This window comes from Strix aluco, chromosome 25, assembly GCF_031877795.1.
Source record: "Strix aluco isolate bStrAlu1 chromosome 25, bStrAlu1.hap1, whole genome shotgun sequence".
In the NCBI taxonomy this organism is placed as follows: Eukaryota; Metazoa; Chordata; class Aves; order Strigiformes; family Strigidae; genus Strix; species Strix aluco.
Window position 1 is genome coordinate 3,655,113 of NC_133955.1, and position 25,699 is coordinate 3,680,811.

At 50.2% G+C, this 25,699-nt stretch overlaps 3 protein-coding genes across 9 annotated transcripts in view; 1 reads left to right on the forward strand and 2 right to left on the reverse strand.

Moving 5' to 3' along the window:
* Positions 1-1,542: 1,542 nt before the first annotated feature.
* On the reverse strand, positions 1,543-10,873 carry LOC141934767 (uncharacterized). Of its 3 annotated transcripts, none has more exons than XM_074850492.1 (8): positions 10,664-10,873; positions 7,708-8,185; positions 6,100-6,333; positions 4,224-4,942; positions 3,390-3,524; positions 2,951-3,012; positions 2,408-2,671; positions 1,543-2,015 (listed from the first exon to the last, which is right to left on the reverse strand). In XM_074850492.1, the coding sequence occupies exons 3-8, from the start codon at positions 6,129-6,131 to the stop codon at positions 1,968-1,970; spliced, it is 1,260 nt and encodes a 419-aa protein (XP_074706593.1). In that variant the 5' UTR covers positions 6,132-6,333; positions 7,708-8,185; positions 10,664-10,873; the 3' UTR covers positions 1,543-1,967. The 3 variants fall into 3 exon arrangements, with proteins under 3 accessions (XP_074706593.1, XP_074706592.1, XP_074706594.1); XM_074850491.1 differs by having other exon boundaries at positions 3,390-3,527; XM_074850493.1 differs by lacking the exon at positions 6,100-6,333 and having other exon boundaries at positions 3,390-3,527.
* Positions 10,874-10,918: 45 nt separating this feature from the next.
* On the reverse strand, positions 10,919-17,850 carry ETV7 (ETS variant transcription factor 7). Of its 2 annotated transcripts, none has more exons than XM_074850503.1 (8): positions 17,428-17,850; positions 15,319-15,436; positions 14,872-15,036; positions 14,489-14,596; positions 13,432-13,623; positions 12,978-13,120; positions 12,515-12,615; positions 10,919-11,900 (listed from the first exon to the last, which is right to left on the reverse strand). In XM_074850503.1, exons 1-8 carry the CDS (start codon positions 17,431-17,433, stop codon positions 11,789-11,791), a joined length of 945 nt encoding a protein of 314 aa, XP_074706604.1. In that variant the 5' UTR covers positions 17,434-17,850; the 3' UTR covers positions 10,919-11,788. The 2 variants fall into 2 exon arrangements, with proteins under 2 accessions (XP_074706604.1, XP_074706603.1); XM_074850502.1 differs by having other exon boundaries at positions 14,872-15,087; positions 17,428-17,847.
* Positions 17,851-18,086: 236 nt separating this feature from the next.
* The window catches only part of KCTD20 (potassium channel tetramerization domain containing 20), a 30,815-nt gene continuing 23,202 nt past the window's right edge, over positions 18,087-25,699 (forward strand). Inside the window, exons 1-3 of one of the 4 annotated variants that reach the window (XM_074850482.1) lie at positions 18,087-18,154; positions 21,816-21,889; positions 22,185-22,411. The gene's annotated coding sequence lies outside the window, so the exon portion shown is untranslated. The remainder of the gene's footprint in view (positions 18,155-21,815; positions 21,890-22,184; positions 22,412-25,699) is intronic. The other 3 variants (XM_074850483.1, XM_074850481.1, XM_074850484.1) reach the window with 3 other exon arrangements.

Below are 25,699 nucleotides of genomic sequence, written 5' to 3' on the forward strand. Positions count from 1 at the left end.
TCCCATCCTCATCCCACTGTGCCAGGCTGGAGCAGCATCCGTGCTTCGGGTTAGGTTATTTGGGACCAGGGGCCCATTGTGCAAAGGGCTGTGAAGGTTTTTCTTCTTGTTTCTCCAGCACCGCTGCCCTGATGGGTGGGGAAAGGTCCAGCAACGACAGAAGGAGAATATTTGGTTCAGAAAAAGTGAAGGAGAAGGAAACAGGAGAGATGAGTTGTTTTTCTCACTGGTGTTTTGCCTGGCAGGCATGTTCCAAGTGCGGAGGGAAGATGATGTCCTCTGGGAAGTCAGCGAGGAGACAAAAGCCTTTTCTGCTCCATGCAAATCCCAACCCACACCTGGCACCGCATGAGCTCAGATGCAAAACAAAAGGGCGTCGCGTGATCCTCCCACTGGGTCCCCAGCATGTCCCCAGCACCAGCTCGCCCTGCCCCGGTCACAGCCCCGGCACAATCCCCTGGGCAGGGGACAGGAACGTCGTGATGGTTGCAAACACGCGACAGTGGTTTCAGTTTCTCCTGCAGTAAAAGTCTCCCAGCTTTGGACCCCGGCCAAAAGGAAACACGGTGCTGGCGCTGTGCTTGTTGCTGGCATTGCTGGGCAGGACACGGGAACTGAATTGGATGTTTTTCACAGTCCTAATTACACTGGGCTAAATTAGATGGAGCCCCTGCAAGGTAACGCCGCTCCTTGGGGCTTTTTGGCATCTGGTGATTCAACCCTCTGCAGCTCTATCAAATGTTCCCTTAATGGCTTCGCGAGAGGGGGATGTTGATCTGCGTGGGCAAGGGCTGTTTCCTTCCTACATGGGCTCTGCTTCCCCATTTTGTTTTACTTTGGGTTTTAAAAGGACTGAAACAATCCGATCCTCCAGCAGAGGAGGTGCTGGGCAGACACGAGCTGTCACCGGTGGCCCATGGTGGACTGTCACCCCAGGCACAGCACAGACCCAGACCCGCAGGTTTGTTTGCCACCATCATCACCTTCAACCCACTAGATCATCCCACCGCTTGCACGCTGCAAACCCCCAAATTTTGTCCCCTTCACCCCAGGCTGGGTCTGACCCTGGCAAGGGAGATGCTCCTGCTGGTACCACCACTCTGAGCACTGGCAATCCCCCCAGCCCCAGGCTGCCTTAATCCATGGCCCTACTTAGGGGTCTGGGCAAAGATTAGCTGGGAACATTCCCAGTGATTAGGGTTTAACCGCTTTGACATTCCACATCTTCTTAGACCTTGTAGGTGAGACCCTGGCAGCTGTAAATCCCCTCGGCCCTTGAGGGAGCAACAGCAAGGGCAGCTCCTGCACCACAGGAACAAGCTTTACCCAGTTCTTGGTGTCAGATCAAGCTGCTTTGGCTAATAAATCTCCTTCTGATGGAAAGGGAACAGCTATAAATAGTACAAAATGGCAGGGCTGCACCATGTATCTGCTGTAAGACTCCCTTTGTGCCACTTTGCGTTAGGCTTGAAAGGAGCAGCCCACAACAGCTGTAGCAAAGCAAACGTTATTCCATGTATAACATCACCCATTAGACAAGCCTGGCTGTCATTTAGGGACCAATTTATTTGAGTTTTAGGGGTTTTTTTCCTGAACTGGACACTTGGCTAACAGCAGAAGCTACAAAAATTACGTTGTACATTCACAGATACATATAGAAAAGCAGGTAAATAAATACACATACACAAACACAAACAGTGAGGTTCAACAATGCACCTGGTGAGAGCTAAAATGCAAATATAAGGTGAAAGTTGGGTGTTGCTTAATTTACAGACTCTTTGCCCCAGCCAGGTGGGTTTTCAGCATTCCACGCTGTTGCGGCTATCGCTGTGGTTTTCCTTAGATTTTAAATCCACAGCTCAGAAAATCACCCCCCAACTGGGTCACCAACAGGGACTGTCCCCCCTCATCAGTAAATCCGCATCCTTGGGTTCCCAGGCAGCACAGGCCCTTCAGAGCAGCTGATGTCAGTCCGGGCTCTCGCAGTTGTCTGTGCTGAACTTTTCTCTGTCCTGCTGAAATAGAAGGAAACATCTGTGAGGTCCCTTCCCAAACGGAGCTGATGCTATTGGTCTTCCAGATGGGTTTAGGAGGAAATTCTCCCCAGGGAAAGCTGCAGTTACACCAGGTTGCAGCAATGCCGTGCACCACAGGGCATCTCCCGGCTGTGGAGACGCAGCAGGCAGGGAGCAAAGTTCTGCTCCTTGTGGGTACATGGGCCATGCTCATGTTGGAGGAAGGCAAAGGCAGCCCAAACAGGACGGGGCAAGATCCAGCACCCAGTCTCCCCCCCAGTATAAGCCAGCATGACTGCTACCCACCCAGGTCTGTCGATCACCCCAAAATTACACCACTTGCCCTAACTTGCTGCTGGAAGCTCAACCCCAGACTCAGTCCTCCACCCTACCTGGAGAATTTTGCTGTAGGACAAGGGTGCAAACGAATCTTCCAGGTAGCGGGTGCCGAAGCCCATGATCCTGTTCACCGCCTGGTTGCAGATACCCGCCACCTTGGCGGTGAGGTGCACTGCGAAGGCAAACTGGATCTCTTGGGGGTTGACATCGGGTCTACTGGTCGTCATTTCCTTGTGGACGTACGCATCAGCCAAGTTCTTGAAGGAGCTGTAGGACATGTCTCTGAAGAACATCCGTAGCCGGACATCTTCCTTCACCTGGTTAAGAAGCAAGTGAATACACACATTATGAGTGAATAACTCGGTGTGTCATCCTTGTGTTGATGCCTTCACTCCACACTAGGATGGCATCTGAGGGAGGACAGACAGACAGCCGTGATCACACCCAGTCGGGGAATTAAAAGATGCCATTTCCTTGATTTTACTGAGTGTTCCCCTGCACCGGGGAAATCAATGGTGTTGCTGTATTTTAGAGCAGTACAGAGCTTGGCCAAAATTCCCTCGACCCCATCCAGCTGTCCACAGCTCTCCTCTCACCTGTCTGTCCAGCTCATCTCCTGCAATCTGGAGCAGGGCGACGATTCTCCTGATGGCTTCATCTGCAGAGAGAGATCCCACATTATCTCCAGCCCTTTCTCCAAGCTTTACACCCAGATGCTCTGTTTAGTCCCCAGGAAAAATTCCCTGAAAAATGTTTATCCACCTCCATCCCTCCAAAACCCATTTCAGCTCATTGTCTTGTTATCCTCAGGAGCAAACCCACCCTCCTGCCTTTGAATTTCTCTCTCCCCAAATCAAGCCCTGATGCTGAAAATCTCCCCCAAAGTCTTCATATGACTTTTCAGGTCATGTAAGCCCCTGGGTCAGGGTTGAAGCAGGTTTGGGTCCCGTGTAGGCTCTTACATGGGGACAAGTCTCGTGCATGTAAGTTTTCTATATGTGCCAGCGATGAAGCACTTGCAAAGGCAACACTCACCAACCCCATCAGTGCTGGCCGGCCGTGGTGGCTCCCCGCATCCACGTGCTCTGCTCCCCTGGCTCTCACTGCCCTGCACGATCAGCCCGATCTCTTCTGAGACTCGTGCGTAGTAACCGTCGGGCTGCTCCGCATCTGCTGGAAGGAAAACGTGTATTCAGAAGTGTGGATTTATTTTTTGTTGGCCATTGATTGAAAAAAAAAAAGCAGCCGCAGCAGTGACTGCATCCACGTGGTGCTCGTGCCCACCCTGGATTAGTGCATACCGCCGGAGAACGATGGGGCTGTGCTCTCTGAACCGTGACTGAGCAGTTGTAACTTGCCTCGAATATGCTGAAGCTTCACAGAAATCCCCTTGCCAGCTTTTCTACAGAGGAAGGGCTGGGGCGTGGACAGGGGTGTCCCATGGGCTCTGGCTGCCGTGCCACGGTGGCTGGCTGCCTGCACCCTTCCCCACAGCAAATCGAAAGCAGCTTAACATTGGCCCTAGAGTGGCTTAAGATTTAATCTCAGGTCTCAAATGCAGGTTTAAACTAAACCACTATATCCCTCATTTGCCAGAGGGGGAAAACCTGTGCCTGGATGGTGCTCGGGGTAACTTGCTGTGCTCAGAAGTCAGAGCAACGACGTGTGCTCAAAGAATGGGCAGATTGACCCTTTCCTGGGGCAGAAGGTTGAGATCACAGTCCCCAAAACCTATCCCAGACCCCAGAAAGCAATGGGAGGGTGATGCACAGGGTTAGGAACCAGCACTAAGCACTACTGCTTTCCTAAAAGATGCCCAATGGAAGTCCCGTTGGCCGTAGGGTTGGGTTAGGGTGGTGGGGGTCCCACCTGGTGTGGTCGGCGCCCGGACATGCTGCAGCGGGAGGCAGCTGGGTCGCTTGGCCCTTGCCCCGGCTGCCGCCTCTCCCCGCTCCTCCTCCACGTGCTTCTTGAAGGAGAAAACCCTCTTGAGGCTGGATCTCCTCTTCAGGGCTCTGCCCAGCGGCGGGGACGTACTCGAGTCCCCTCCAGATCTTTTAGCCCCTTCTGGTTTGGAGCTGTGAGGAGCTTTGACATCTTTTTCTTTTGCTTTTTGCCCTGTATTTTCCTTCTGCTCCTCAGGGCTCTTCTTGAAAAGGAAATTTAAGAAACTTTTGAACCAGGTGCGTTGGGTTTTGCCCTGGGAGTTTTTTGTGCTTCTCCTCTTGGGTTCCAACTCCTCTTTAGAGCCCTCCTTGGGAGCTTTGCTCTCATCATCCAGAGATTTGTCTGGGTCCTGTGCTTTGGGTTCCTCCTCCTGGTCCTTCTTGGGGCTGAATTTGGCACATGAATACTTGCTGAAGTCACTTTTCGACCGTTGCAGCCCATCTGCCTTCCTCCCTCGCCTTCTGGCTCCCTCCTGAAGCGTCTTCTTGGCCACCAGCGAGTTTTCACAACAGCTTAGCGAGCGCCTGACGTAGATCTCCAGCACTTTCTTGGCCCCTTGCCTGTCCAGTGAGAGAATCTTGCCCGACGGCTGCCTCCCCACGTCCCACCGAGGCTTCTCCACAGCCAGAGCCTGCATGTTGCTGCAGAGAAAAACAACGTTTTCAGCCCAATTTTTGCTTTCCCTGGGATGCTGCGTGGTCAGATTGGGCATGATAGAAATCAGCCCCATTTTGGCACCCAGGGGTGCTGTGGGTGTCCAAGACTGTTTATGTTCCCAGTAAATGATCAACCCCTTTTATTGTTGTTATCTGAGTGCTCCTTATGCAGACTGCACACGCGAGGTTTTACGATGGGCTATCGACACTGCTGATAAAGGAAGTGAAACTGTGGGGAGGAGGGAGACGAACTGGTCCCATCTCAGGGAGAGAGCCTGGTTATTACCCAGAGGGTTTAATCCAGCAAGGGTATCATCCAGGTACCGTGGTGCTGTATCTTCCCATTGCGATGTGTTCCCATTCTACGATGAAAAACTATGCACCAGGAGCACCATCCCCCCAATGAATTGCACAACCCAGATTTTTTATTGTCTCCCCTTAAAGTACTGGCTGCTAAAAAAAAACCAAAAAACAAAAATCAAACAACATTCCCCAACAAGGCTGGGTCCTTCCAGCCCTTGGAGAGGCCAAGGGCAATGTGGGCACTTGCAAATGTCCTCAGTCACTGACAATATTGGCCGAGCACCTTGCAATGACGTAGCCCCTCTGCGAGCTCTCACCAGTACAGGGCTGTGAACAGAACTCAGAGCACCTGGTGCCTGACTTTCCCATCACCCTTTTTCTCTACATTTACAAGCAAAACTAAACAGAAGATGCTGCTATTGAAAAAACGGAGAGCTGTGCCTGTGCCTCGTGTTGGCTCTGCTTCCAAAACCAATTTCACCCTTCAGAGAACCAGACCCAAACCAGACTTTCTTTACCACTGAACAGTACATGGGAAGCCGACACCAAAATCCGACACGCTCGGCTGTACAACCGCCCTGCAGCCAGGCATCAGCCTCTGCTCAGTCTAGATGAGCCTCATCAGAAGGCGTAAGCACACCCACCCACCCCAACCTGGCCTTTTTTTTGGATCAAGAAGGCAAGTTTCCTTCATCCAAGCCAACACCAAAGCCACCCGACCACCCAATAATAAATCATTGAACTAGATTTAATCACAGCAAAGCAACAACCCCCATCCTACTTTGATTGATTCCAGTACATTGGCCACATCATTCTTTATTTGCTCTTTTGGTATTTACCTTTCCATTAGTATTTCTGCCCTTCTGGACATCTGTCAAGAGAAGCTCCTTAGCCACGGGCACTAAGGGTTGTCAGGCTCTCCTGAGAGGTGCCTTTTTTATACCCAGGGCTGGCAGCTGGCTGAGTAAGTCCTATTTTTAGCAGCCATTCAGGTAGGAGAGCGGCAAATGCTTCCGCCTGGGATCCCCGCTATCACCTCCCTCGTGGCGGAAAACCAGCGGGCGTGAGTTTCGCTGGAGGAGAAAACAATTTCCTTATGACAAATAGCAGCAGCACAGCATAAAAATCACCTGTCACCTGGTGTAAGCGCTGGCCTTTGAAACCAGCTATCTAACCCATCTGTTTGGCATTTGGTTTTGGTTTGTTGTTTGTTTTTTTTTTAATGGGTGTGATGCCATGTATGGGCTTTTCCGAGTTGTTTTTGTAAGAAGAAGTCATAACTTTCTCAGATAAATGGGGTTTCAATGCAGTAAGCAGATTATCCCGCTCACATCCCAGGAGCTTCCAGGAAATTGGATGCTGGGGGCTGTTGTGGCACTGCAGACACTCTGGAGCATGGTGCTATCAAACTGCTGCCTAACACCCAGCATGGCTGGGCTACAACATGTTTGAAACCCACCCTGGGGTCCTTCAGACAGCCCGTGCACCCACCCTAAAACATGAACCAGGATGGGCTTCATGACCCGAATCCTTTGCACCCACGTGGCTCCCACTCAGCCTTGCCCAGGGGCAGAGCATCTCCCGGGGCCGAACTCGCAAGACAGATCTGCACATCCCAACATCTACAATCTGCCCCTTGGGCCCAAAAAATCCTCATATGCCTTTCTTACACCAAAGGTCCATTTGGCCCCACAAGCCACCTCAGAATCACAGAATTACAGAATCACAGAATCATCCAGGTTGGAAAAGCCCTTGAAGCTCCTCCAGTCCAACCATGAATCTCACATTAACCGTTCCCAACTCCACCAGATCCCTCAGCACTGGGTCAACCCGACTCTTCAACCCCTCCAGGGATGGGGACTCCCCCCCTGCCCTGGGCAGCCCATTCCAACGCCCAACAACCCCTTCTGCAAAGAAATCCTTCCTAAGAGCCAGTCTGACCCTGCCCTGGCGCAGCTTGAGGCCATTCCCTCTTGTCCTGGCGCTTGTTACTTCGTTAAAGAGACTCATCGCCTTGCACCCCAGTGCTTGTGCAAGCTCCCGCAGGCTGCTGCTCACCATCCTCATTGCTATTTTGCCATCTGATGGCAATATTTCGCACTGCACCTTGCAGGGACGGTGCTGGATGCAGATGCATTTGCCGGGCAGCAGCTGCCGGCACGCCGGCTTTGGAAAACCCCTCGGCAACATTTCCACCTGAGCAATGCTGCATTTTCTCTAGCTTTCAGCTGGGATGATGTGCTGCCCAGGTCCCTCCCAGATAAAAATGGTCTTCTCCTGTTAATGGGTTCAGATTGCAACTGAAACAATCCAGGATTATTTTCTTTCTGTTTGTACAAACTTTCTGGGTCGTAATTTCCTATAATTAGGAGAGATCCAGCCCATTTCCCTCCACTTCTCCTGAGCCTACACTGATGAATCAGAGTCTGGTATTGATTAAGAATTACCTGGCTTTGTTTTTCAGCATCCCCATCTACTTCTGATAAATAATTAAACCGTCCGTGAGGAGCTCCGTGCTGCTAACTCGCATATGACCATGTCCATTCATAAGCAAGTCGATTCCAGTGGGTGAGAAGAGTTTCACAATCAATTTTGTTGTTTTCTTGATCTGCAACGTCCATAAAACAAAAAGCCACATCCCCTCTGGCAATGGGGCACAGTCTGGCCATTTCCAGTTTGGAAATCTTGCTCCCTGAGTCCAAACACCATCCCTGCTCATGGGAGACTTCTCATGATTAAACTGGGAATCAGTGTTGACTTATGACCTCTTGCAGGCTTTTCCTCTTTGTAGTAGCATTTTCGGATACAGCCTGAAGACGGGATACCCAAAGTGACTTCAGGAAAAGTCTTGACCTGAATTGTGATTCTGAATCCAGATCTTTATCCAAGTTCAGATCCTTTCTGGGCTTTGGGACACGTTCAGACCTAATGGGAGAGAGGCATAAGAGAAAGATGTTTGCAAGAGACCCAAGACAAACCAAAAGCCCATTACCAGAGTTGGAAGAAGAGATTTACATCCAAATTTGTCTGCTTTTCTCATCAATACTGGGAGAGAATGAGGAAGCTGCCTGGAAATGTGGTCACATGGAGGGAGCACACAAAGCCAAGGTTGGTATCTTCAGGCCAGCAACACTGGAGGGAAAAGCAGAACTAAAAGCATGGGGACACAGCAGTGGATAACTGGCTTTTTTACAGGAACTTGCTCCAGAAGATGGAAAAAAACAAGGGAAAGGTATTCCCTGCATGGAGCTGTGAGGTGTGAAGGGTTACAATGGGCTCAGGAGAAGGCAGGAGTCAAGTCACCCACATTTCTTGGGAACAAGACAGACAGACCACAGGCTGGTGGCTTTTGGACATCAGAAAAAGCCTCCTCTGCAGAAGGGTGGGTCAACCTCAAATGGGTGTCCAGAGGGGCTGGGGATCACCATCTGTGGAGGTCCTCAAGATTTGGCTAGCCAAAGCCACAGCGAACCTGACTGGGTGTTGGAGGCAGTTGTGTTTTAAGTGGACCAGAAAGGTCCCTCCAAGCCAACACCAGCCACAAAAATACCCGCAGTTTCAGATCTGAACCACATCAGGGGTGTTGAGGGCAACCACTGCTCCCTGCACGGTTTGGACAGACAGCACAGCCAACACATGGCTCGGTGGAAAACTCTCAGCCTGTTTGTGCAGTGCCTCTGATTCAAGATGGTGACGGGCACCAGCCCCCAAAGCAAATCCTCTTTTCTTTCAGCCCTGGGACTGATTTTAGCTGCTTTCCTCAGCAGATGAACAGTGCGAGACAGCCATGGGCACGCATGGGCGTTTGCATTTGCTGCTGTGCAACACCCTGTCCCAACCACCACCAGACCTGGGGCCGCTGAAGCAGGGATGATGACCTCCGGGGAACAAAGCACCTGCAAACCTTCAGGAAAGCCCACATGGGGCACCTGCCTGCGTGCCACCATACCTGGACTTCAGCCACGGCAAAAGTCACCAACTGCTGCGTGCTCTCCCTCCCACACACCCACACCAACCACGCCGGCACAAGTGGTGGTTACTCGGCTGTTTACCAAAAGGGATGGGTCCCCATTCCAGGAAAGCAGCAGGTTTACAGCCTTCCCGCCTCCGTTTACCACAAGAAAAAGAGACACATCGCTCCAGGAAGGACATGAGGGCTTCCTGGGAGCGTGGAAAGAGCTCGTCATTGCAGCCCATCTTTGTGAAGGTGCCCTTTGACTTTCACCCTCCAAGATCCTCCGGAGACACAGCGGCATAGCACAGCACAAGGAGAGTTGAGTGCTTTTGGCAGCTTCCCAACCAGGAGAGGAAACCCCCGTCAAAGTCCAGCAGGAGCCTTAGTCATCACAAGAAAAAAAAGGTGAAGAGCGGGCATCTCGCACAATCCCTGTGAGCACCGCACGAACACTGGGGTCAGCAACTGCCGCCTGCTCCAACAAAACAAACCACGCAGGCTGGAGAAGTGATGGGATGTTCAGGAATCATCGGGGCTGTTTCCATGGCAAGAAAACCAGGGGGATGTCTTGTTAGGAGAAGGTCTGGAAAAATGCACCCATGGGTGTGTATCCCAAGAGGAACACATGGCCAAGATGGGACAGTTGCCAAGGAAGGAGGTCTGCTTTGCCACCAAAGCTGTCCCTCAGGGCTGGGCAGGACTTACACTGACTCTCTGCCAGGTATCACCCCAAGAAAGATCTGGCTTTAGTCTTCTCTGGGACAAAAAGCACCCTTTGTAGAAGGAAGGATGAGGTCTGGGTGCTTCACTGCACCCTCCTGGTATGGTGCATCCCCAGGCTGCAGCTTGGCTGGGAGCTGGGTAACCTCCAGCCCCCTCTCCTAGCAGAGATTTTCGCCTCTCTTCCCAGCTAGGGCCTCCCAAAGGCTGTGGGTGACGTTATGCTCATTTACCCCACCAGAGCTTCTCATTTCCTTCTCCTCCCTCACTTGACTTGTCAAGCACTTGCGTTTTGCCAACAAGCTGATGATTTTTTCTGGAAGTGAAACTTCTCAGCCAGCATTTCCGGAGATGTTGTACTGTTGAGATTTTGCCCACCAGCCACCATGTGTTCCACCACCATCTCTTGCTGGTTAGAGCCCACCAGCATCTCCAGGCTTCAGTTAATGGGTGTAAAGTAGTTTTGGAGGAGCAACACCAGTTACAGCGAAAGGGACTGTAGTTTCAGGTTGGCAACAACCAGTTTTGGTGGAAACAATCACCAACCCTTGCCAAAGTTTTTCACAAGACTGACAGTTCCCCAGACCCATTCACAGCATTGCTGCCCCAAAAGTGGTGCCGATGCAGCTCTGAGACAACAGCTTGGGCTTGGAAAAGGGTCCGGAGCGAAAATAGGAGACAGCAGGATAATTTCTGCTGTGGAAAAACCCAGGTTGGAAGAAACTCACCTTTTCCTGTCAGCCATGAAACACGAGGCTGCTTCATGACCTGTATCTGTGCTTGCCCACGTAGCTACAAAACACCGTGTGTTTGCACAGCATTCACCCATCAGCTGCTGAGCAGCTTGGACTCTTGCACTCTGGTTTAGGGGCTGCTGAGCTTGGGGACAAGATCTGGGTGCTCACAGGAGCTGGTTTGAAATGAGAAAGGCTTGTATTTCCTAGTTTCAGACCTTCGACCAGCAAGAAGTGAGATTTTCAACCTTACACAGTCACAGGATTTTATTTCCTCAATGAAAAGCAAATGTTAGTGGATATTTTCGGAGTTAAAAAACACACACAGATTGTTCCTTCCAGGTCACTAACAGTGCCTGGGGTTACACATATTCCTGCTTTGGACTCAAAGCAAATAACCACATATCTGACTATGAGTGTGGTCATATTCATTACTGGCTTTGTTTCTTTTCACATTATTTAGTCAACTAATTACAAAAAGCATTACATGGAGGGAAAGGAGTTAAAATGAGACCCAGCTTAGGGCATCTGTGCAGCCTGGAGCTCCAGCCAGGCCTGATCCAGGCAGATATTTCAGCACACTCCCACCCTTAAGCACAGGAGCAACCCCACAGGAGACAGTGACATTACAGTGTACAGTATCTCTGCAATATAAGTCCATTCTCAAATGGAGGAAATGGCTCGAATTCAGGGCAGTACGTTTGTGCTCAGGGCCACCGATTGCTGCAAAAGCGCTTCGGTAGATGCTCAGCCTGGAGCATGTGCTCTCTGCACGTCTCACTGTAAGAGCAGAGCCGTCTTTACCAGCAAGTTTGAACCTTAAAGACAAGCATCAAAATCTACAGAGCAAAAATATCACATTCACTCCCTGAGGACTGAAGAGAAGCAAGCAGAAGACCATCCCACATGTTCACCTGTGCTTCTGGGGCTGGGGGGCAGTTTCTGGATGTGTTTTGCTAAGGAAGCCCCAGAGATGTCACAGCTTTGGCTCAGAGCAGGTTTTGAAATCCAGGACCAGTTCTGTGGCCTTCTGTCCAGGAGATGCAAGAGATGCCAGCACTTCCCAGCAGAGCACAAGTCTGTCTACGATGCACTGCAAGTGCCACCTTCAAAGACTTCCTACGGTGAAACCTCCAGTGGGTCTTCTTTCAAATCTTCATGGTCCTCGTTCTCCAGCTGCTCCAGTTTGCTGGATTTCTCATGGATGATCTCCCCAGGAGTCTTCAAAAACCTGCAATACATTTTTAAATGGCTTTAAGGGCATGTCCAAACACAGCCCCAAACTAGGCTGTAAAAGCTGGAGCCCTTGACCTCATCAGCTGAGCCTGGAGCTTGCCAGAGCGTATCTGCCATTCCTGGGCTTTGCTAAGAATCCCAGCTCCTGCTTTGCACCCAGGATGCACCGAGCCTGGGGAGATAAAGCTCAGCACTCATCAGCTGGCATCTGAAGTCCAAACTAGTCCCAAGGAAGCAGCCAGCACTGGAAACAGGAGGCTCCTGACTTATTTCCACCCTTTCCCCTGTCCAGAGGTGGACTTCTGACCTGATGTCACTGGGGAACAGGAGGGACCTGTCCAGCTTGGGCAGGCTCAGGGGCATTTCCTCCAACACCCACCAGACTCCATGCAGGAGAGGAGATGGATGCTGGCCCCGGGGCAGGTTGCTGGCCCACAGCCCTGGAAAGCACATCGGATGGGACCAGGAGCCTGGACACAAAACCGTTGGGGTGTTGCATTTGCTGGAGAGGATCTCGCTGGATGCTGCCAACATCTGGAGCCCACCACCTTCCCATGCTCCATCTGCACTGTCCCAGGCAGCTGGTTTCTCTGATCTGCTTCATCTCACCTGAACAACAGCTTCTGCCCTGGCTCCTTTTTGATGATGTTGAGTTTGTAGTAATGTCTGAGCGCCCGTGACATCTTCTCGTATGTCATGTTCATCCGGTTCTGGAAAGAAAAAAGAAGGGGGGGGGGGGGGGGGGGGGAGTAAAAGCAAGCACCAACACCTGGTTTAGGTCCATCTGCAGTGGGACCACGTGCGGGACATTCGAGGTGGTTCTTCAGCGTTGCAGGCTGCAGCGTGGGTGTCTAACCCAGACTTGCTTCTGGGTCCACAGCCATCATGGTTTGCTTTCCAGGGGATGAGAAAGCCTCCCTCTTTAATCACCAGGAGACTGGCACCTCTCAGTAGCCCTGCTCCCACTCCGTCTCACCCTTCCCAGTCCCTGTGCCATCAGCTCTGGGGAACAGGTCATGAAGCCGACGTGCAGAAGCCCAGGAATGAGAAATTTGTTCTCAACTGCGTTTACCTTGTGGTTCCCCCAGAGCTGGGCAAGTCCATTTGGGTTAACGACCCGGAAGACCTTGGCTTCCTTGTCTTCCCACTTGATGTAAGGCTCATAACGGCTGTCGGAGAGGAGCTGGTACACGTAATCCCACAGCAACCTGCAGTCTGAGCATTGGTGGATGATAAATATTCACAGAGCTCCCACTAAGGCACCTATGATCCAGTGAGGGTCAATCAGCAACAGGATTGCTCATGTTAGCAACGATAATAAATATAAGAAGAGCCCAGAGCTCATGCACAGCACTTTTATTGCTAGACCTCAAAACACTAGAAGGAACTACAGTTTTTCAGATGGGGAAACTGAGGCGAGGAAGCACACATTGATGCATGGAATAAATGGAAGGGAGACAGATGGGCAGACAGGACAAGGCACAGTCTCATTTCCCCAAGGAACCAGGCTATAAATTCATAATTACCCGCAATTTTCCCATCCACTGGGGCTGATGGGGTCGTAGGAAAAGAGCAGATGGCATCTACCCTGCAGCTGCCCTCCAAGCTGTGATGGGAGAGGTTCAGTGGCTCTGCACGGCTGCAGGACACAGGCTGTTCTGCACAACCCAAGCAGGAAGAAACAGCAACTGGGGCAGCCTCAGCACTACAGTCTGTCCCTGAGAAAGAAAAAAAAAAAAAAAAACAAAACCAAAGCCTGTGGTGTATTATGGCAGGTCCCAGGAGATGTTCCAAAGTCCTGAAACAGGTGGGGAGGGACAGCTGAGGTTGGTTAAGAGCATAGGACTGGCCCAGCCAGAAGAGGCAGGTGCTGAGGAAACCCTGGGACTTTCCTAAGGCAGGAGCAGCAGAAGGTCTAAGGGGGGTTGGAGGAGATGCCAAGTACAGTGAGGATCGGATACAGAAGAACAGCTGGAATAGGAGAATGTAGCAGAGTACAGGCACTCCCTTGTAAATTGTCGTGGGGGCTTAAGATGTTCATCACCCTACAGCTGAGCCAGCAGAAGAGCTCAGGAAAGCACTCCCAGATCCACCTCCATGCAAAGCCAGCCACTGATACCAACCGATTCCCCACCCCCCCCCAAGTCCTACCTAGGTACCTGAGGGCACTAACAAGCCTCACTGGCCCTGACCTCACCTGGGGCCTCTCCCCACTCCACCCACTGGCCCAGAAGCTTTATTTAAGCACAGCCCTGGCTGCTCTGCCTGGCTATTTTCCCTCCCTGTTCCAGATCTCAATCTGTAGACAGACTTCCTAGTGTGCCCCTAGTCTTGCCTGGTCACCATGGACCCACCTGATGCTGTCTAGGCCTGGTTCTGACCAGACCTGCTTCATCACTACAAGATTCCTTGATGACCTGGGCTTTGTTAGACCTGGCTGCCATCCTCAGGATTGTCCTGCTTGCCTCACTAAGGTAGTGTGGGATGGGTTCAGCTGGTTGAGCTTCAAACACCAGATGTATGCAACCCACTGCAGCTGAGGGCTGGCTCTGCTTGATGGACAGCTGCCATTCTCCATCATACCTTCCTCTGCGCTCCTGGCTTCCCTGAAGGGTGAGTTCAGCAAAGGGCTGCACACCAGAGCTCTTCTTTCAGTCTTAATGTACTGGAGTATTTCATATAACACATCACCTGCAGGGAAGGAAAGTCTGCTCAGATTATAGTCTCTCCCAGGTGATGGTGTTGCTTAGACTTTGGTGCTAGAGAGTAAAAGGTTATTCCCCATCCCAAAGCATTCACAGTCCAGATGTTAGGACTAAAGGAAGGAAGGGGGATGATCTTGTCTCCAGCACCCACTGGCCAGAGCTAAAGCCTGGTCTGCTGGGACCCATCCAGCCCCTCTCAGCAGACCACAGCTTGTGCTGTACTGGAATGGTCCTCGGAAACACCCTTGCACTCGGTCTAACCTGAGCTCGGAGCTCGGTATCTGAAGTCATCCTTGGTGAGGATGCACAGGGCTTTGCCGTTCATTTCAAACTTGCTTTCATCAGTTTGCCGAAGGGAATACTCTCTCTCAGCCCATCTTAGCCAGTGGATCACGTCGTCCTTGCTCCACAGTGAGGGCTGGATTCCTGAAACCAGGGGCAGCCTCTGAAACAACTCAGTCTCCATCTTCAACGCTGCTGAAGGGCAGGGTGGGATACTAGTCTCCTCCATCACCAAATTTTCCCTCTATATTAAGCACTCACAGTCAAAATGCCCCAAAGAGAGAAAATTAACCCTAATGACTGGTCCAGCTTGTCCCACTTGACAGCAGGGAATGGTCCCTGGGTGGGACACCACAGTACCCACCATGTCCCACCCTGTGGCAGCTCCTTTTTTAAGCAGCATTGACTTGCTTAACATCTACTCACTCAGCCTGCCTGGAAGCTTGAAGATGTCCCCCTCGCTGCTGGGTGTGTGTCTGGCCTGGGATGGGGGCGGTAACAAAGCTGTGACAAGGGAGCTGGAAGAGCTGACTGCCACTTTACCCTGGGGAAAAGAGATCAAACACATCAGTGGGGGAAAATTCCCAGCTGTGGTTCTGCCTTTGCTTTGGAGACACCTCCACTGCAGTAAACACTGCTCAAATATTTTCTAAGTGGCTTCTCATAGCAGCAGGATGTGCTGTCGGATGTTCTTCCACACTGGCTCTAGGTCCTTTAACAGCCCCTGGATGAATCTCTGGTTGCCCAAGACAGCATTAGTAGCCAGAGATCCCCCTCTCTTTCTTCAGCTCTTTTCCTTAGCAGAGGTACCTGCCCCCATGCAGGCTCTGGGTGTGGGTTATCCATCCCCACTGCCCCATGACTCCAGGGAAGTAGAAGATGGAGCCAAGATTGGCAGAGCCTGCAGTGCCTATGCTGGCTCCTGCTTCCTGCAGGATCCTCAGATGCTCGTTGGATGCCCAGGGTTTTAGGCCAGTCCTTCAATTCTTTAGAGCTGTGAAAATACAGCTGGCAATAGCGCTGAGATTTTGTCTTAAAAACACTGTATGAAGAGATCTCTCTAACTTTTTCCCTAGTGATCATTCGGACAGAAGTGGAAATAGCCATCCCACGGTTTAGGGAGGTGTCCACTCATCTTGCTCACCTGCCATTAAGTCCTAGCCCCTCAAGAACTACTCCTCCCCCTCACCAAAGAGCCCCTCCAGCCTCACCAAATGGGTGAGATGGTCAGTGCTGGGAGGAGAGGCAGCCCCAGCACCTCTGCTGGGCTGGGGGGTCAGCATGCCCCCTCCTCTGCCTCTGGGCTCCCATCCAGAGCACGTGAGCCAGGAGGGAGCTCAGATCCTGCTTTCAGCCCCATCGAGATCTTGAAATATTACTGGCAGCCAAGCAGATAACGTTCCCCTTAAAAATCTATTAACTTGAATCCCAGCAATTTCTCAGCTTCATTCTCTGGAAAATTAACAATTTTGCCTACAAATAGTATTTTCCAAAGCGGTTGTCAACCCTGGGTGCTTCAATACACCCTCAGGTGGATTTTCAGAGGTGGTTAGAGCAGCCAGCGCTCCTCGACTGCGTGTGGGGGTAGAGGAGCTGAGCCCCCACTGAAAATCAGCGGTGAAGAAAATCACAGCGTGCACTGACAGAGCAGGTGGTGGCTGGACACATTTTAAATTAAAAGCTGGTGTCCCCAAAACCAGGAGGGTGGGAGATGGGAGCAAACGCTTCCCTGTGATCCAGGGGAGTTAGAGCAGGAGAACGGCAGCAGTTTGGGGAGGGGTGAGGGGTTTTCTTTCTTCAGCAGAAGTATGAGTGGTAACAATTTGCCTGCTAGTGGTGTCATGATTGCTGGCGGTCTCGGGGTCGTTGGTTTTAGCAAAACAAGCAGCTGCATAATATTGCACGAGTAAACCAGAGAAACTCCAGTATAAACCCCGAACAGGCTTGGTAGCAATGCAATCTGTCTTTCAGATTCATTCTAAGCAATAAGCTACAGAAAAAATAAAAGTGAAAGAAATTAGCAGCGTATTTTGTCTCCTCTAAAAAAGGTATTTCAGTTTTTTCTCATTGGTATGAGATTTCTCCCAACGAGATTTACAGTAAAAACAGACCAAAGGTTTGATTATTTTTCTTGCTCCTAAAGATTTCTAGGGCACGAGAGATATTCTGAATTTTTATTACTTTGTACCGATTTTATGTTTGGGGTTTTTTTTTTCCTGCTTAGCTGCTTTCACACACGTTTCTGAGATGGCATTTCCTTGCTCCAAGAAGAAATACCGTCCGTGGAGGGGTTCGAGTGGGACAACGAGAAAAGGGGGATGAAAAAGCCCGGATATGTGAGAGCAGCTTTCGGCTCAGTCCCAAGTCGGGGGGGACGGAGCCCCCCGGCTGCTCCGTGAGGCCGTTTGGAGGTGGATGGGGGGGTCACACCCCCAAAACTCCCCCTGCGGAGAATCAAATTCCGGCTCCTCATCGAGGGGGGGGACGAGCAGGGACGGGGGGGACGGGGCCAGGCTGGGGGCGGGCGGCTCTTACCTGCATCCCCAGTGGCGGTGGGGGGCCGCTCTCCGCAGCGGTACGGCCCAGTGCCCGGCGCGGGCGGGTCCCGTCCCCGCGACCGCTGCGGCTTCGGCGCGATCCTTCTGGGAAACGAAACCGAAACAAGCCGGAGCCCCGGGAGGCCGGAGAGCGGCGGGAGGGGCGGGGGGGTCAGCGCCCAGGCCCGTGCCGCGACCTGTCCCGTCCCTCCCCTCCCCGTGCCGTGGCCGCCGCCCGCTGCCGACACCGGGACAGCGCCCTGTTCTCCCTGGGGGCACCGTCCCGCCGCGGACTGGAGCACGGCCCCGGGGGCGGACACGCTGCCGAAGGAGGGAGAGATCCTGGGACACACCGGGGGCGGGAGGGGGGCGGACACCACAGCTCGAATAACTGGTTTTGTCCTTTTTTTTCTCCGCCGGGTGCGGCCGGGACAGGACGGCGCTGCTGCAAGCGGGGCCGGGGGAGCCCGGGAGAGCCCGGGGTAGGGGGGTGCGGGGGGAGCCCGGAGCCCCGGCGGAGCGGGGGAGGGCACTCGCCGGGACGCACCGGGACGCACACACCGACCCACGCGCGCGCCGCGCCCCACCCCTCCCGCTCCCTCCCTCCCCATTGGCCAACCGGCTCTGAGCGCGGGGCCAATCGGGTAGCGGCGCGGACGGGGCGGGGCTTAGCGGCGGGACCCCGCCCACCGCCCGCCTGAGGGAGCGGCCTCGGCGGGGACGCGGTGAGTGAGGCCTAAGGGCGGCGGGGGGACGGCCGGGGGCTCCTCCTCGCCTTTCATGGGATCTGGGACGGCCTGTGGGGCCTTCTCGGCCCTTTGTGGGGCTTGAGGAGGCTGTGGGGACCCTTTCCGGCCCTCTCGGAGCTATGGCGGGGCTTTAGGGGCCTTCCCGGCCCTCTCTCTGCTTTGAGGGCGACTCACGGGCCTGGGGGCGTCCGTTGTACGCTGTGTGCTCGAGCAAGGGGCGGCGTTCGGCGTTCGGGGGAGGCCTTCCCTGCCCCCTGCGGGCACTGAGGAGGGTGTCTGTGGGGTCACAGTAGGCTCCGTTGTTGTGTGTGGGCGTTGGAGGGCCCGGGGGGGCCGCCCTTCTCCTGTGGGCGCCTGGGGAGGTGCGCCTGGGGCCGCCTTTGTGTGCACTGAGGGAGGGCCAGCTCTGGGGCTGGCAGTGCCTCCACCTGGCCCGTGTTTACTTGGCGAGGGGGCCTTTGGGGCCTCTCCTACACTCTGTGTTTGGCAGGGAGCTGGGGCTGTTGTCCCTTGTGTTAGTGCTGCATCCCTACATCTTTGACATGCTGCCCCTTTCCCCTGTAACATGTGGGAGGCCTCGGGGCCTGGACTGTGCCCAGTGCCCTTTGGTGAGGCTGCTGCTTGTGACCACCACCTCGGAGCAGGAAACATCCTCTGGTGCTGATTGGTCACTGTCCTCCTACGCATGTTCTGGGGTTGTAGGCTGGTGCATTATTATTCTTAAGCATGTTTTAGGCTTGATTCTACCTTTCCTCCCTCTTTTCTATCCCCATTGTGCTTTGAAAGGGAGCAGGAGTTTCTAAGCAGGATTTTCCTGTAAACGGGTGCAGGAGGTGAGACCTCAGCCTGCCTCTGTTTGTCGGAACCTTTTTGTGTCATGACTTTCCCCATCTTCGATCCTGCTCTCTCTCTTTCTGTACTGCCTTCTCAGTGACCTTAGGCTTTTCGGGGAAGGTTATATTGCTAACAATCTTGGGTATAAACCTGGGAGGCTGAGAACACACCTCTGCAGGGAGAGTGTTTTGAATTACTTTGCCAGGGTTACTGCAAACCTGAATCCTGTTGTAGTAGTAGGTTATGGCTTTCAGGCAGAAAATTCACCTGTGCTCCCTGTGCCTGCCTTATCCTCACCACAAGGTCACAGTCCTTCCTGCTGGCATTAGCAGAAAACGGGAATTCTTAATTGGAAGGAAGTTGTGTCTGGACAGTCAACAGAAAGGCTCAGCTCTCCCTTTTGAGGTGTGTCCTTGTTTATCCCAGTGCCTGGGAGGCTGCACTGCTGACAGTCACCTGGATTTAAGGGTTATAAATACTTCTGCCCTCAGTTCACAGAAGCATTTTCAGTGCTGTAAACATCAAAACAGTGAGTTACTGGGCCCAAAAATTGTGGGCTACTCTGTAGGCAAAGCTGCTTGTAAGAGTTGTTATTATTCTTCAGACTGGATTTGCACATGCCTTTATTACAGTGGAGCAATTTTATTTAGGCAAGCAGTCACCTTTTACTAAAATAAATACACTGATACTGTTTACAACCTCTGTGTACTTAAGTCACTAAAAAAAATGCTCTTTTGCCAAACAGCCTGTGCAACAATTGCTTTTACTGGCACAACTGTCTTTATTTTCTACAATAACATCCACGTTAGAGGGTCTTCTGTGGTCTGATCTTATGGTTGAAATAGAGCAAGTTCATGTAGACTAATCCTAAGTGAAACCTGTGCAGAAGACTGTCCAGACTTTTTTCAGCTTGTCTTAAAGCAATTAAGAACAGGTTAAAGTAATCTGTGCTGTTATGGAAATAGGTGTGTACTGAGCTAAATTGGTGTTTGTTTCAAGACAGGCTTATTTGCAGCACCTGAAATGCTTTTTGATCTCTTTCAGTGCTGTGTTTTGCTGCTAGAGTTGAAGGGGATGAGTTTTCGGTTTGATTTGGGCTTAAAAGGAGTGATCTTTCTGGTAGGAGTTCATCACATAATTTTATTTTTTGGGAGCTTTCTGTTTTGTAGTTACTCTGTATAAAGTTGAGTGGATTTCAGTGAGCCCAGTCAAGCTGCGGGTGTCTGCCTGGAAGAAGTTGTTGTAGTGGAAAGGACCAAACTGCTTATTTATATGCTTTTCAACAGTGGTGAGAGACAAGTTATAGCAAAGACAGTTGAGCTGTTTGATGTAGATTGCATGTACCTGTACGCAGAGAGAGTGGTTGGGTTTTCTGGGGGTTGTGTTTTTTTCTGGAAAGGTTTTGTGACAGGTAAGATAGTAATTCCAGGGCCTCAAAAACAGGAACCCTCGTCGCTGGTCGTAATTGTGCGAACAGGAATGTATCATCTAAGATCCTTCCCCAAAGTATTTTTAACCATCAGAATTGAGAAACCCTCTTACTTTAGCTGTTTTGATATAAATCTGATCTTACCTCAGTCTTTTTGAGGTGCCTTCATATCTTGGCATGTTCAGTCTTGCCTTCTCAGAATCCAGGAGGTTTCATAACCACTCGCTTAGAGTTTTCTGTTCAGGATATTGTAACTTTTTTTTGTGTGGTGATTCAGTCTGTCTTTACAGGTCATGAGAAGTAAGAATCATGCCTCGTTTTATTAGTTGTTGCTTTCAGCACAGTTTGGGGCATGCTAGGATATGTTTGTCACTTGACCTGATCTTGAACTCATTCCATGTGCCCATGACAAGGCAGCCAAGTGTTAAGCTCACAGTTCAGCAGCATAGTCAAAGGAAGCGGAGTGTAATATTGTTTAAAAGTAATGCTATTAACTCCACTTTAAATACCTGAAAACCCATAAGTAGAAAATTTGTGTGTAGAGAAAGGTAAATAATACTTCACCCTTTGTAATGAGTTTGCTGTAAGACTTCAGTGCTGTATAGCAATTAACAACACCTTTGTCTCCTTTTGCCAAAAGCTATGATCATAAAGGAATACTGGCCAAGCAGTAGGTTGTAGTGGTACTGTATTAATAATTGCATCACAAAGTTGCAGTCCTGTTACGAAAGTCACTGTGTGATGACAGGCCAACTCAGCAGCCAAATAACTTATGAAAGGAGCCTTGCGGAGCTCCCTGAAATAGCACGTACCTGTGCAGTCTCTCTTAGTTACATGTTCTTGCCAAAGCTGATGTCAGAAACTCTTCCTCCTACTAGAAAGTAAAATCCTGGTTAATAAATGCAAAGTGAGCCTCCCTAATACATTAGCTTGGGAACGGACTCTGGAACTGCTGCGTTCTGCGTAGAGATCCCCGAGGAGTATGTGGATAATGAGCTCTTTCTTTACAGGAAAAATGCTGAATTGGTGCCTGCTGATAAAGGCCACTTCAGCTGTCTAAAGGATCTCCTGATTTTTAAATGAATTGCTTAATAGAAAGTAAATTTAGGGGATGGGTTCATTACTGGGTAATTTAACCCATATCCAGACAAGCAGCATAATAAATACTTTTTCTGTGGGGAAATGTAAAGAGATGGGGAGCCACCACCATTTTTTCTTCCACTTTATTCATAAATAGTGTAACCAGAGCTAATGATGAGTTCAGAAAACACCAATTTGGTAAAATTAACATTTTCTGTAGAAGCAATGTGATTGCAATATCTGGTTTTTGGGGGGACTTGGCCAGACTGCTGATGACAGCCCCTCTGATTTCAGGTTCCTGATCCCAGCATCCCCTCAGATTCCAACATGACAGTCAGCTAGAGTGTGTTGGACCATCTTTTGCCAAGGTTAGTACAATTTTGGGTCCCTGGCTTTTGAATGGCCTTGCCATGTGAATTGTTGTCTACTGAACAGCCTCCCAGTTCTGAAAAATTCCCAAATTTCATCTTCTGCCCCGTAACCCAGCCCGATCCCATCTGCATTCTGGGGAGCTGAATCACCTTCCAGTGCTTGTTTCTTACTCGTGTCTGTGTAGGAAAGCTGGGACTCGTGCTCTAGGCAGCTCGGGTGGGATGAATCCAACCCCTTGTGCTCCAGGGTGAACAGGGAGTGCTGAAGATTATTCTTCCCCCCCCCGTGCAGCCCTGCTTTATCCTGGGGAGAAGGAAGGCGACCACTGCTGCATATGAAGGGGACCCGCAGGAGGGACTCCAGCCAGACTGCAGCAGGGAGGAAGGCAGGTTAGCAGGGTGAATATCAAAACTGTTGTTTTCTGAGGTGAGACTGGCAACTGGCTGATCTCTGCTACCGAGTCTGCCATCCTGAATTTGCTGCCGCACGTTCCCCAGAGAGGCCCGGGCAGCTCACAGGTAAGATGGAGCCCTGGATCTGTCTGTGCATGGCAGGAGGAGAGGCCAAGGGTGACTGGTTTTGAGGGTCAAAGGACATCCTGCTTTCCAGAGAAGGGGGTTATAACATGAGGGCAGAGATGAGGAATATGTCCTGTAATCTCAGGTCTAGAAGTACTGGGAGATTTTTTTTTATCAAGACCTTGTTAGCACATACCCATGGAACTGGTGATTGGAATTCCTTTGCAGCAGACTGGTGACCAAACCTGGCTGGGTTGTAATGTAGCAGAACCCCAAAGGCAAAGTGGGCTTTCACATGGGTGTGTTTCAGAAGTCTATTACAGGGAAATAATTACAGATGCTGTAAGTAACTGAAGTCCTGGGACTTGCCTTCCTTATGTCTCATTTCATCAGCTTTTGTGGCTGTGTCTCCTCCTGTCGCTTGTTCCAGTTCTAATTTGTGGTCATTATGTGTCCTCTGACCTGAGCAGAGACTGTATAGCTGGCCTGTGTGGTCTTTGGCTCCACTTGTCAGAGCAGAAAAGAGAGCTGGGACTTCTGAAGGGCAGCTGTTTCATGAGCACAGAAATTGAGAAGTAAAATCAATGGCTGTTAGTCTTAGAAGAAACATTGAACATGGGCTGTAGTCGCTGAAGTTCAACATTCAGTAATTTTGTCTGCAATGGCTGGAATTGTTTTTTCGCTGGCTTTTGCCCTCAGAACAACCTCAAATGTGTTACGTACAGCTATCAAAAATGGTGTAAATCCTTTGATTGCTTCTGAGCGTGGGAATGTTCAGTCCCTGCTTCAGTTTTGCTACTGAACACGCCAATATAGTAATACCCTTGTGAACTGTAAATTGGAACAGGTTGTACTTATCCCACTGTCAGAGTGACTAGAGAACTAGTCAGCAGTTTACTCTGAGAATAAAAAAACTGCCTGGGATCCAATACTGAAATAGCTAAAAGAAGCAAAAAAAGGGACGAGAGAAATTGAATAAAGATAGAGGAATGAGAGCATAGCTCTGTGTGTGTCAGGTCTGCCTCTGCAATTTGTGGACAAATAATATGGATTAAAATTTATTAGTCATACTTTCAGTGGCACAAGCGTGTATTACAAGAACTGGGAAATGAATGCAGCTACTAACTAGCTCTCATAAAACAGTGCTACATCCCTGACCCGTGTGTTGGGATGTTGTAGTTTAGCTCATTGATTCAGAGTTTTCAGAAGGAAGTAGAGCTTGGCAGCCATAAAAGTGGCAGAACTGAACCTTGTGCCTAATGCTCATCTCCACGGAGTGGCGCGAGAACGTGCAAGTCTAGTGGCAGTTGCTGTTGTGACAGCAATAAAAAACGGTGTGTAATAATTAGTAATCACTACTGCCAGGTAATGCTTCTTGTATGTAAAGTTTGGGTAATGTAGCTTTGAAAAACAGATTAGGCAGACAAAAATAGTGAGGCCATATTTAGTAAAAGAAGGGTTTCCTCAATAAATATAATTCTGGGTCTAGAAAGTGTAGCTGGATCTCTTAGAGCCCAGCCCAGTGGCTCACTCTGCTGGACAACAGCTGGTCAAGTTTCCTGAAATTCGTCTGTGAGTCCACATGATGCTGTAGGATGTCCTGTTGATTAAGCATATGCCCCAACTTTAGTGATTTTTCTCAGTTTAATAATGATTGACATTATTTGGTATTTGTTTTATAACTTGAATGACTGCAGTTCTCACTCAGTGTGTTCTGATAGCTTGGAGAAACTGGAGTGAAGGGTCCACAGAGGAGGTGAGTAGGGAAAAGCAGGAAGAGAGAAACCCTTCCCAGCCACTGTGTTGCAGCAGCTGAAGGAACAGTTTCTAGTAGGACTGGAAATGAGCTGAGTGGATTTTGCAAATCCCCCAGTTCATGTACGGTTGATGTCATCTGCTAGTTCATCATAACTGGTACAAATAACGGAGGAAAACAGAATAAGGAAGCTTTAGCCCATGTGAAAGATGGCTAATTTCTTCTTCCTCTGGGTGACTGGATTAAAAATCATGGCGTTGCATAACCTCTAGCCATGGAAAAGCTTACGTCTGTCTGGAATGTTATCTGCTGCAGCACTTGGTAGTTATGAATGAGTTCCCTAATCCCTTGACATAAATGTTCTGGCAGGCACTTGCAAACCTTCTTGTGGTCTAATGCTTTTTGAGAAGACTGCCCTTCATCAGGTGTTAGTGACCAGTACAGGCTTGGGAGATGGACGTTTACACTAGCAAAGGCCTTTTCTACAAATACAGCTTTTAGAAAAAGACTTTACTGCATGTGTTGAGGAGGAGTCTTTGGGGATTTAAAAAAAATTTGCATTATTTCTTATAGTTGTTCAGGAGGCCAACTAAGGAATACAAAAGAAATAAAGATTCTTTAAATTTCAGGAAGCGCTGACTTGCTGTTATGATTTGATATGATGGAGTTTCTCATATATATATATAAGCACAATCTTTTTTCTTCAGGCTGTTTTCTATAGGATCTACTTTGCTCTTTTTCCTTTCAGACTAAGTTGCAAGTATGAAAAATCATAAGATTATTCAATGATCTTCAAATCAGATGATTCAGGTATATTTGTGAAATGGTTTAGCTTTAATATAAAGAACCTCAAAACCTCAAGTTTTTGCTCATATCCACAGTTTCTGAGATCCATTCTTATGGTGTGTAAATTATCTAATGTTTGAGTCATTTTGGACTAGATGGGTTTTAGCTTTTACCCTTAATGCTGCTTATCTCTGGATTAAGCTGTACTGCACAGCAATTTAAACCCTTCTTTTTGAGTATGATCGAAAGCCATTGACTGGGATGCTCCACTAAAGGAGGAAAATACTGATCATGTGCATTTCTTGGACGTGTGGGAGAGGAGCTTTCTCATTATCGCCTCCCAGAACAGTCCCCCCTTTTTGGATCCTGTAACGGGGCCTGAGCCTGTGTGTGCCCCCCTCCCTGCAGCAACCTGTCCGTGTTCAAATGCACACGTGAGGCTGGGGTCAGATGTGCTGTTCTGGCTGCTGGTGAGTGGTATGAAAAGGTTGCTGTGACTCAGCTCTGCGGCGCTGCTCGCAGCCTGCAGGAGATGGCAGTTCCCCTCGCAGGGCTGTATGATGTGGCACTCTCAGAAAGACCTAAATGAACGTGTTTGATAGCGAGGAGGTGTGGTTACGTGCAGTTTTGCTGTCAGACTTGAGGAGCAGTGATAAACAGCTGGTTTTGAGATGGTTAGCTTTGAACGTGCTGCACAAGATACTGAAGTGAAACCAGTCTAATAATGTCTGTTTCCTAGTTTTGGA